A 12,801-nucleotide genomic window follows, 5' to 3' on the forward strand; every position below is an offset into this window, starting at 1 on the left:
TATTAAAACCCTGGGTGACAGAAAATGCTGCTATGTCCCTCTGAATTAGCGATCGCATTAAGTAAAGTTTAATGGAATTGCTCCCAAGCTCCTATCTCTGCATCTACACAGAAAATGAACCTTTCGTTTCCCTTTGAACTAGCCTGCTGCACTTGCTTTCCTGGACCACATTTGACCCAAAGTCCGTGAAGACCATGGGAGACTTTGGCTGTGCCAAGATGTGTACCAGCAAATCCACAGCCGTAATTATAATATTGATTGTAACTTTATCTCGCTGACTGTGAGTTATTTTTCCTATGGTCTGGGTTCTTTGCCACGGACAGTAGAAAGGATTGCTGTCGCTCTTCACAAGGATTTTCTTTGCAGTTTCTCATTTTGCTTTTGGCACTCTTAAAATGTTCGCTTCACCTTCGGCGGAGAGAGCACCTGACGTCCCCTTAGCCCACGCTGAGGTCGTAGGCATCCATCCCGCTCGGAGACTGTTCTGCAACACAAGCTGCTGGCACTGTGAGGGTCAGGGGCTCTTGGCACTTAAGAACTCTGTCTGCCTTGCTATACTGTCACATGATCTCATCACTCAGCTGTCACCCTGGGTTCTACTGACCTAGGTAGGACACAGATTTCCCACACCATTCTGGAGAGCTTCCTGTTAAATGGTTTTCCATCCCCTTTAGCCTTTGCTCACAAGACACTCCCGTCCTACACACACACCGGAAAGGGCCACGGACCCTGCTATTTTTATTCTAAGCAGGAAAGAGTCAATTCTGGATATTTTTTGTAAGATTGGATTCAGTAAGTAAATGATCCTTTAACAATGTTTAGATTTCTTTCTTTTAAACAACTTCATCTCATTCTTAAAGTTCTCATAAGCCCTAGATTGCCACACCATGCTACTGTCACATCACACATAGCAGATGGTCCCTCGTAACAGTCTGCACATTTTCTTGCCCTGATACATGTCAGTTTATATTTGAGTTTGCCACACTGCTTGGGTGATAGCAGAGTTACGTTCTGAAGATTGTTAAATACAAGTGGCCACATGGAGTTGTGCTTATATATTTTGTAGAACATTAGAGTGAGCATATGCAGATACACTTATATACCTCACATGCACACACACACACTCCATCACCTACACACACTGGCACACACCCATACACCACAAAACACAATCACATATACATACACAACCCCATATGCACACACACAACATCACATATACCTTTCAAACTCATACAAACATGCATGTCATATGCACACACCATCGCACACTTGCTGTTGCACACTGATATACACACAAACACACACACACACACTTTTCTAAAAATCTATACTTATGTTTGTCGCCAATTTGCACATTACATCTACTATAATTACTATTTCAGGAAACGTAGTTTTAAATTATGTTTTCTTTGATCCTGCTATGTATGGTCTTTTATTATTTCAAATTATCTTGATTTACAGACAGGTAAAACTAGATATTTTGAAGTCAATTGATACTATATTTCTGTAGCTAAAAATGTGAAATCAAACCATGGAGGCTAAAATTACTAAAATGCCTCAGTTTAGAGCTGATTTTATTTTATTTTATTATTTTCTGCTTGCATTTGCTACAACCATCCATTTGTTCTCTTCCCTAGGAACAATCTTGTTTGCTATTTTCTTACAAAAGAGAACAAAGTAGCAGTAAAACAAAATGAAAAGAAAAAAAAATACCACTTAGGTAAGAAGCTGTAAATTGGCTATTAAAAACAAAAACAAGACAAAACAAACAAACAAAAAACCCTCAGAAAATAAAAAGGGACCTAGCAACACAAACAGGAAGCACACATTTGTGACTTTTCCAATTTCAACTTTCTGTTGGCAATTACTGTGTAGAAGGCACCCAGAGCAGGTTGGATGTGTAGGAAATAAAGCTTCCTTTTCTTTCCATCTTCTGCTCCTAAATATAATCTTCCTTTTTTTATTACAAGAGATTCAAGTCTTACGACTAGGGTGTCTGTTTTCTTGACTCTTGGGAAGGATTCTGAGGAACAGAAAGGGAGAGAAGCCATCTATCCGAGGACGTGACGCCCATAACAGTCACCCTGAGCTGCACATCTGTCCCTGGAATGCAACCCTGAAGCCTGCCTGATGCTTCCCAGTGTGCCCTGGAAAAGAAAACTAATGAACAGCGAGAATGAAGGTGGGAAGGCTTGCACTGGGAAAGGGAGACGTCAGAAGAAACTGCTAACTCTATGTGAAGAATTGACATTCTAATCTGAAATAAAGTCCGTTTGTTCTCTGATGGCATGGTGCCCTCTCTGTGGGCACCTGTGGAAAATAAGGACTTTTGAGGCACTGGAAAGAGTTTATTAAATATAAGCAGTTATTTTGTGACACAATGCTGTGTTAAATGTTCATATAGCTGTGGTGTATAATTCAAAGAGTAAATGTATCTTGAGATATAACCAGTGAGTTTTTAAAAATTCACATAAGTAAATTTTGATGAAGAAAAATGTTGTGAAACTGAGAGATTGAAAGTATGATGTAAAATTTAGTGTTAAAAATATATTAACAAGAAACAATATATGAACTAAAATATTGAAAATTAAGATTAAGCTACTGATTCTCACTAATCTTTGATGGATTTTGATGAGTCTAATTTTTTAAAAGATCACACTATACCTTTTTGCTATGTCTCATTTTTGGGTTTTTGTTGTTGTTGTTATTTTTTGTTTTGTTTTGTTTTTTGAGACAAGATTTCTCTGTGTTCCCCCTGCTGTCTTTGAACTTCTTCTGTAGACTAGACTAGTCTTGAACTCACAGCAATGTGCTGGTCTCTGCCTCTTAAGTGCTGGGATTAAAGGCATGCGCCACTACCCCCCAGTTGCTATGTCTCATTTCTATGAGATTTATTTTTCTCTAAGTGAAAATTATCCTAATTATGAAGATTGAGGGCACGTCTTCATAGAAAGCAACTTTCACTTCACAACCCAACTGAGAATAAGAAAATATATATACAAAACCTAGTGTCCGGTTTGGCAATTCTCCTCAAACTGTTCTCTTAGTATGTCATAATTACTAAAAATAACAGGAGCCATGCCAGGCTCTCAACTGTCTCCTCTTACGCATATCTCCATCTGTGGTGGGATGTGTCAATACTCATCAGAAGAATCCCCCAAGAGTGCAAATGACAGAGATACTTGAGCAGGCAGACAACCTGCTCACCCAAGGCAGCCATCTTGGGATTAGCCACAGCAATTCTGCTATGGGCTGAATCTCAACACACATAGAAGACATGTAGGACCTCAGAGCTGTACTGACCATGGGGCAATACGGATGCATTCACTGTCGACACCAATATTTTCAGATGAGATAAAAGCACAATGTATCCCATTACACACGTAGAAATTCTTACTGAAATACTTAATGATGTTATATACATTTTTTTTCTTCGGGATAACCCTTATTCTGGAACTCATAACAGCATTCCTGGTCGCAGGACCTGGCTTAATGCAGTCAGGAAACATAAAAGAAAGCTGAGGTAATGTGGGAGAAAAGGAAAAAAAAAAAAGCACGCATATAGTCACATCACGTCACCTCCTTATTCCTAATACATCTGGAAGTGAGGAGCAATCCCTCAGTGGAGATTTCCCCATTGCCAACCTCACAGTGAGACTGAACACACTCATGGAGGCATGGTAATTGCCCATATTTTTAAGTAATAAATGTTTTAATTGCCTTTATATTCTTGTATCAAACTGTTTCTCCAAAAAAGGATTTTTCTTTATCCACTATTGAACATTATGGGCCATGCGGTATGTTCCTTGGTCTGAAGAAATTAATCCAGTGGTCCAAATTTGTTCAGCATCTTCTATTCTGCACTTTCTATAGTACTCAGATTTTTAAAATATTTCTGGCCATGAATCTAGAGTAAGACTGTATCAGGATCCACACCTGTATTTCAACAGCTATGAATGCCAATCCAAATCGCCAGTTTTATGTAAAACCTTGCCTACTCAGTTTCTCCAATACCTGTTCGCAAACTCCATTATCTTTCTTTCTTTTTAAAAATATTTTGGTTTTTTGAGACAGGGTTTCCCTGTGTAGTCTTGACTGTCCTGGACTCACTTTGCAGGCCATGTTGGCACGGAACTCACAGCGATCCGCCTGGCTCTGCCTCCTGAGTTCTGGGATTAAAGGCATGTGCAACCATGCCCAGCAATTCCGTATCTTTCACTGGAAAATATAATAGTATTTTATGAACAATTTTCCTTTGTTATTGCAAAAGAAGTATGCTGAGATTTAGGCCATAACAGTATTGCTGTAGCTAGTTCCAAGGTGGCCACCCTGGGTGAGCAGGGTATTTGGTTTTTTTTTTCCCAAAGAAGCATTTATTGTTACATAGGGGCCATGTTAGAGGCTCTTGAGCCCCAGGGCAAGGCCAGCAAGGCAGAGCCCGTTGCTCAGCAGCCACCCCAGGTTGCAGAGGGAAGACAGGCCGTGGTAGTAGAAGAATTTCTGGCAGAGAGCGCTGTACTTGGGGTCCTTCTCCCGCAGCTGGTGGTAGGGGTTTGGCCCTGGTGGCTGCCTGGCACCTCTGTACCCCAGGCCTCGCTCTTTCTCCACAGCCTGCAGGGCCCACATGAAGGCCTTGGTGCGAGCCTCCAGCCAGCGAGCATTGGTGGTGGCCAGTGTGAGGCTCAGGAGCAGCAGGGTAAGTGGACTGATTTCCCAGAGTGTGAGGTGGATCCAGGCTCGCTGTGGAGCCAAGATGCAGAGGTTGACAAAGGCACACCCCAAGGAGACGTGAAAGTAGACTGGAAAGAGCTTGCTCTGCAGGAGCCCAAAGGTGTGGGAAGGAAGGCTCCGAAAGAGCAGGAAACCTGAGGCAAAGGTCACCCACATCTGCAGGCCCCAGGCACCAGACAAGACCAGCAAGTGGACCACTTTAATCAGGCTTCCTGGATCCTCACCTTCCTCCATCCTGTGGCCCCTTGGAGCACCCGAGGTCAGGGGTCAGAGCCAAGTACCGGCGCAGCTCCTGTGCAGCTCCCGCTCACCTGAAACCTCCCAGGTTTTCTTCCGCCCCGCGGGCCTCGCTGAGCAGAGTATTTGTTAAATGATCTCAATCATTTTCCACTCTTGAGTGGGGGGAATTCTTCTGATGGGCACTGACTCATCTGACTGTAACGGATTTTATGAGACCCTGTGAGGCTTTTATGATCTGTGATCCATATAAGAATCTAATTAATAGAACAATTTTTTACTACTCTTTCATCTGACTACTGATTACTGACTTCCAGGAAGAAGGGGGGGAGGGGAAGGAACACAGGCAAAGCATTTGGTTTCCTGATACCAGATCCGGTTTTCTTTTTTCTTCTTTCTGAGAGGTGGTTTCCCAAATAAGATGGCCAAGTATTCAATCTTTACACAAGTACCTGTGTTAGCAGAACTGTTAAACAAATGCTGAGAAGAAATGACAATTCCAAAACCTAATAAGCAATTATCTAATTGCTAATTATATTTTGAAAAAAAAGTGTTGAGCTATACAAGACTAACAGTATTGTTTCTGTTAGCATAAATAGTGATTATCTTGGCAGACAGAAGAGAGAGAAGGATTAGTAGGTGTGTATTTCTGTTTTTCATTAACCTTTCTCCACCTCTCCTCTTGCAGATGGAATAAGAGATGAAGCATGATGGGTCAAGCCTGGTGTGCATCAACCTCTTAGAAGCTGACATGGTGCTTTCAAAATAAGGAATTGAAGGATAAGGGTAATATAACAGTTACTTCATGCAGTAACTTAGAAATAGGAGCATTCAGATCCTCTTCTCAGGGGTGGGTACTTCTCAGGGTTGTTTCGTGCAGTGTGATTATTTAATGTCCGGGCAGGTGAACTTCTGAAGCATTTAAGGCTCATAATTCTGACTTTAAGACTAATGACAGAGTACAGTACTCTATCATTCACTAACTGTGTGGTCCTTAGAAAGTTACATAATGGTCAACAGCTAGTCTACAACAACCCTCCATGTGGAATGTTGACTGGCCTCATCACCTGTACACACCCAGAGCTGCCTTGCGCTCATGGTCCTGTCATGCCCAGAAGATACTGTTTCACTTAGTACTCTAAGACTTTGGTTCTTTTAACCATTCTACCCTCTATTCTGTGAGGATCCCTGAGAGTTGGAAGAAGGGTGGTATAATATAGATGTTCCATTTGTGACTGAGCATTTCACAGATATTTATTTATACACTATGACCAGTTGTGATTTTCTGGTTAAGTATCATCTTCTGAATAAGGAAACTTCTCTGATAAGATCTGAGAGATGGGAATTGCATTGAATCTGTAGACTGCTTTTGGTAAGATGGCCATTTTTACTATGTTGATCCTCCTGATCCACAAGCCTGGGAGATCTTTCCATCTTCTGAAATCTTCTTCAATTTCTTTCTTCAGAGATTTGAAGTTTTTTCATACAATTCTTTCACTTTTATGGTTAGAGTTACACCAAGATACTTTATATTATTTGTGGCTATTGTGAAGGGTGTAGTTTCCCTAACTTCTTTCTCAGCCTGTTTGTCATTTGTATACAGGAAGGCTACTGATTTTTTTTTTGAGTTGATTTTGTATCTAGCCATTTTGCGGAAGGTGTTTATCAGCTGTAGGAGTTCCTTGGTAGAATTTTTGGGATCACTTATGTATACTATCATATCATCTGTGAATAGTAATAGTTTGACTTTCATTCTTAGGTTTGGAGATAGGGGTTGAAGAAAAAGAAGGAGGAATATAGAAATATATAGGGATGATAGGACAAAAAGTAGATTAGTGAATCTACTCCTCAACTTAATGTCTTAATTGTTACTCACAAGGTTATTTTTTAATTCAGTGGTATAGAATTTTGTATACAGATGCAAATTAAGTTTAATTTTTGATACATTGGTATAGAACTCAAATTTAAAATTGTTATTCACACACATTATATATGTTTCTACTCTAATATGAAGTATTGTCCCTATGCAACTCAATTATAATACAAGGTTTACTTCCAGTACTTTGAAAGTGTTATTGCAGGCTGTTTAAGATAAGTAAGTTATACAGGTTAATTGTTAGTTGATTAAATCATGGCCACATCAATTACTACTATATTTTTATCACAGGAATATATATCTTAGGTGCAACAGATAGTTATGGTTCTGTAGAAAGATAAGGTAAAATAGACAAGGTCTCCAAAAACCCCAGAGACATACAGAATATGGCATTTAAAGGTTTTTTAAAAATTATTTTAAAGATTCATTGACAATGAGACAGGTTAACTCCTGTCAACACCCAACCTACCTCAAATATAATGATGGGCATCAAAGAACCTCCTTATGGAGAAGGCTTCAAATGTGGCAAACAAGCCACTGGGAGAAATTTCTTGTTTCTACCACAGACAGAATTTTGCCTAAAAATGAGCAAGCTAGCATGCAGGCAGAGTCAGCAACCAAACTCTGCCAAGACAGGGTAAGCAAGTCCTCAATAGTTCCTGTCTCACAAATATGTCTGTCAGATACATTAGGCCAGAAGGCTGAAGATGATGCTCCAACATTATAGAGAGTTTTGGGTGACTGTTCAGGTAGCAAATTGTCTCTGTCATTTTTTTTTTACACTTTGGAAGCTGCTAACCTACACTCCCAGTATACTCAGGTAATTAATTTTATTCCTTCTCAAGTTTCTGATGGGGTTGAAGACCAGATAGTTTAGCTTTACAATTAAGCTTAGTTGTTTAGGGGTTAAGATGCGTTTAGGTCTAGATAGAGGTTCTAAATTGATAGAGATGAGATATGAGAGATATTGACTTACATCAGATTTTGTGGTTCTTCTTGCTGTATGTAGTTTATTGTAGATATGTGTAATAATATAAATGTATATATTTTAAAAAATGATCTGAGAGATGCACTAATCTGCGGATATAGATATGCAGATTTGGAGAACCATTTAACTCTATGTCTACTTAGTAAAACAATAGTGGGGTTATGCTTATGACCTCTGAGATCCCCAGCATCAGGATCTTGGCCAAAGTAACAGGATAGCAACACATTAATCCTGTAGGGAAGGCCTCCAATTCAATCAGAAAGTAATTGGTTATCCCTGTAACACTCATGGCACTATTTCACTCACCCTGCCCCCCAATCTTTCTCCCAACTTAAAAATTCCATCCCATTACTTCCCATATACCCTTCCTGCCACCTGAATTCTAATATCCTCCCTCCTTTAAGATATTTTTTTTCCCGTCCCCATCACTGACCTTTTTTTCTCTTGGGTTCTACAGGTACTACAAATTAAACACGCCAATCTAAAGATTCAGCGCTAAGATCCATATATAAGTGAGACCATGCAATGGTTGTCTTTCTAGGCCTGGGGCACCATACTCAGTGTAATGTTTTATAATTCCATCCATTTACCAACAGATTCCATAATTCCATTCATTGATGGCTTCTAGGGAAGGTATAGTCTGTTTTCTTCAGATGTCTTGTCATTGGTAGGTCAACCATGCTCCAGTGGATGGCCTCATACCCATGAGTTTATGAGCAACACAAGTTGGACTAAGAGATTTATAACAACAATAACAACAAAAGGAGTATGCAAATAAAGAATGGGGCAGTTTAATGGGAATAGGGTATGAATCTATCAAAATATTGCGTATAGGTATGAAATTCTCAAAGAATTACTAAAACCATGTTTTTAAAGAAAAAAGTTACTATTTCTCTGCATCATTTTCGTCACTGATAAAATAAGACTTGTCTGTACCTATTTCATTCAGTAGCATAATCAATTTATCAACAAATATGTATAACATAAATATCATGTGCCTAACACAAAATTGTTTTACTGATTGAGCCATAGCATTAATTAAAAATATAATACTGAAAAATTCTAAAACCATGTTAAAACTGCTCCTAACCACCCACAAATTCTAATTACAGTTTGCAAACCGCTGCTGTAGCCCTTGATATATTTAGTTAAATCAATAATTTTCTGTGAGTTTACTCTCAGATGCCTCACTTGCACATCGGCATCAAGGGTAATGCTTGTGGTGTGTGTTGTAAGCAATACACCAACAGTGTTTAATACAGTGCTGAATTAAATAAAGCAGATGCTTTGTCTAACCTTAATGTTCCACAGTTAAAGAAAAAACTCAGGAAAACTAAGTGACTTGGCAAAGAACAGTTAATGACTATAGAAGAAACACATTAAGAAACCAACACTGTAACACATTCACCAGTCTCAGGGCTGATGCCATGAGTGTGAGGATTGCGCAGCTACATGGGGCCTCACACTAAGAAGTGGTCTTATTTTTTTTTTTTTTATAAGTCAAGGTTTGCTGTATTGAAATTCCTAATATTTTAAAATTTGTTTTCACTTTGTGTCTGCATGTGTTTTGCTTGCATGTATGTATATGCATCGTATGCATATCTGGTGCTAGCAGAAGTCAGAAGAGCACATCTTCCATGCAACTGGACTTACACGTAGTTGGGAGCTATTATGTGGGTGCTGGGGCCAAACACCAGACTCTCTGCTAAAGCAACACGTGCTCTTGCATGCTGAGTCATCTCTCCACCCCCAAATTCCTGATATTTTAAGTAAAAGAGTGCCATATTTTTCATTGCACTGTGCCCTGAAAACTATGCAGGTTGTCATGCAAGTTATATAGGTGGTTTGGGGCACTGTGCAACCTTATAAACCAACCTTCAAAAGAGATTTGAGAATACTGGATTGAAAAATCCCTCCATATCAAGGATAGCAGGGTACCAAGAAGAGACCTGATACCCTAGGATCATATACAGGGTGAAGAGGTCCCCCTCAGTCACAGTCATAGGGGAGGGAATAGGGTAAAAGCAGGAGGGAGGGAGGAATGGGAGGATACAAGGGATGGGATAACAATTGAGTTGTAATATGAATATTATCAATAAAAAAGATAATAAAAAAGAAAAATTCCTTCATATCAATGCACTGTTAGATTTAGGCCTATTCTAAAACAAACAAACACACACACACACACACACACACACACACACACACACACACACACACACACACACAAACAGAGAAGAGAAGCTTCTGCTCCCTCCTGTCAGCTCCTTTGAAGGATAACAGCATCCATCTTTAGGGGGCTGGCAGGGGAAAGTTGAGCTGAGTGACAGTTGCATTGCTTTTGAATTACGTTAGCAGTCCCGGCTCCGTGGTGAATTGACAGCATGATTGCTCTCATCAGACACCTGGGGCCATACTTGAAATCATACGGTTTGGATAATAAGTAATATCACTTTTGTACATAAAACTCAGAGCATCTTTCAGCCATTGCCTTGTCCCCTAATCCTCCCACGTAACTGTATTCTGTTTTCCATTCATCTCCTTCCAGAAAACATCACTTGGGGTTTCCATTTCAGAGGGTTGGGAGAGTGCCCAGGCTTCAGAATTCTGATAGTTCTCTTCAACCAACACATCAAAAGACACTCAGGCTCCTCTGAGCTCTGGGAAGAGAAAGTGGTACCCTAAATTTCCTGTCTTAATCCATATAGATAACTCTTGACTGCTGTGGTGTGGTTGTGAAACTTCTCACATGACCCACGTTGGTAAAGTACCCCCAGCTTGGCGCCTTTGGGAGGTGCTGGAAACTGTAAGAGGTGGGGCACAGTGGGAGGCATTCTGGTTATTTGGGGCGTGTCCTTAAAGAGGACAGGAGGACCTTTCCTCTCCTGTCTATGTGTGAGCATGATGTGCTGTCTTGCCAGAGGCTTAGAATCAATGGGCCTCAAAACTCCCAAACTGTGAATCAAGATAACCTTTTGTCTTTAGAGGTCAGAAATACTCTTTAGAAGCATTTGTCACAGTGACAGAAGGGCGACTGACACACTGGCTTTGAAGGAGGCAGCATGCACAATGAGCTGCTCCCATCATCCACTTCTGCTCAGATAGTGATGATCTCAGAGACTGTAGCTGATACCCCAGAGGCTGATCCATTGTGGTTTTCACATCTTAGGAGCACGAGTGGCCTTATGATATGAATCCCTAAAAACAATAAATAAACAACAGAACCAATGGTCATGCAAAGTCACAGGTCATCCTAGTTATACTCCAGGGTAAAGTTATCAGATGTTTATGCAACTTAGGCTTTGTAATGATTGTTATTCAGTAAAGAGCAGATGGCGGAAGTACAGAGCGGAAGCAACAAGCTCTCAGGGTTTTGGTGAGTCAGTTCTCAGTCTCCATCTTTTATAGACCCCAGCCATGGCGGCCTCTGTGACTCAGTGCTGGTGTGAATCCAAGCCTGTACCATCTTCTTTCCATTCAGCTTCTGGGAAGATTTTGACAGAGTCAGATGTTACTTTTTGACATTTTTTCTTTATTTAACAATTCTCAGGGCTTGATTCCCTCCACTTCTACACGAAAGCATCTAGAATGTGTTCATATGATGCATTTTTTTCTTCTTCCTTTACTTTTCTGGGGGGTATTTTAACCCATTCCCTCCTACCACTTTATTTACTATTTTCATGTTAGTGACTATGAAGATTTTCTTCAGGACTAAAGTATCTTCTACAGTGTATGTACCTGTGTAACAGTTTGCATTATATGGATGTTGAGAAGTATCAGTATCGAGTACCCTGAATCAATAGGTCTAAAACTAAGTTTATTCTTATTTTCCCCAAATGTTTTGTTCATTTTGCCCTTCTAGCATCACTTATCTCTTCAAGTGATGCCATGGTCCATTCCATTGTTCCTGCTAAGAACACGGACGTGGATCTATCCTCTATCTGCTCCTTCATTCCTCATTTCTAACCTGTCACGAAATGACGGTGACTTTGATTTCTAGATAACTCTCCAAATGACTGAATGACTGATCTGATTTCTGTGTTCACCTTCCCCACCTTTGACTACACCGTAGTTCTTTTCATCTGACCTATTTCTGCATCTTCTACCTGGCCCATTCTCTTAAGACTTACAGAGGAGCTTACCCCTTTGTCTGAGTACTCAGCTCCCCGATGGTGGACGTTTGGGAGGTTTTGAAACCTTTTAGGCATGAGCTGTGCTGGCAAGCATAGAGCTATAGGGGCAGACTAACGAGCCATCATCTATGCAAGTTCCATTGAAATTTCCACTTCTCGATAGCTGTCTTGCCATATACCCACCCACTTCAGGATCCTACTCCCACCTCCGCAAACCTGGTGCACCATCATGCCTTCTCTTACCATTATGTACTGTCTCTCATGAACGATGAATCTGGATAACCTCCTCTTGTATTTTTACCATCAGCTATTTGGTAACAGTACCCATAAAAACAAGGAAAGTAAGACCTCTTACTTATCTACAAATCAGGTAGATGCTTCAAAACGCAGATCTTTGTCTCGTCTACCCCCTTTGCTAATGTGACACTCTCACCTTCCCTTCATACTCTGAATTGAATGTGTAGAGAACCAGACATTGTAGTTGCTAAAATGTTACTTTGAGTTGAATATTGGTGAGACCATAGCTACTTGCAGACACAGCCTTGGGCTTTTGGAAACAGCGCAGGGAGGATTATATATGCCCAGGAAAAAAATGAAACATCTTATTTTATGGTTTCATAAGATGTTTCAACTTACAAATGTTCTTAGTTTTATATTCTTCAAAGTACAGAGCTATACTAACTGTCCTCTCTGAAGAGATGACTGTAAAATGTCTGTGTGGCTCAGACAGCCTCTGTAGGGGCAAGTGTCTTGCTCCTTGGATGAAGTGGTTTGTATTACTTTTATGTATGCCATAAACTGAATCCCAGAACCCCATGAGCTCAGAATATAGC

The 12,801-nt window shown here is 40.3% G+C and overlaps 1 protein-coding gene across 1 annotated transcript; it reads right to left on the reverse strand.

Moving 5' to 3' along the window:
* Positions 1-4,386: 4,386 nt before the first annotated feature.
* LOC127196155 (transmembrane protein 205-like) lies at positions 4,387-5,064 on the reverse strand. Its single transcript, XM_051153708.1, has one exon. It carries the CDS (start codon positions 4,966-4,968, stop codon positions 4,399-4,401), a length of 570 nt encoding a protein of 189 aa, XP_051009665.1. The 5' UTR covers positions 4,969-5,064; the 3' UTR covers positions 4,387-4,398.
* Between the last annotated feature and the right edge of the window lie 7,737 nt (positions 5,065-12,801).

Source organism: Acomys russatus, chromosome 12, assembly GCF_903995435.1.
Source record: "Acomys russatus chromosome 12, mAcoRus1.1, whole genome shotgun sequence".
Classification (NCBI taxonomy): Eukaryota; Metazoa; Chordata; class Mammalia; order Rodentia; family Muridae; genus Acomys; species Acomys russatus.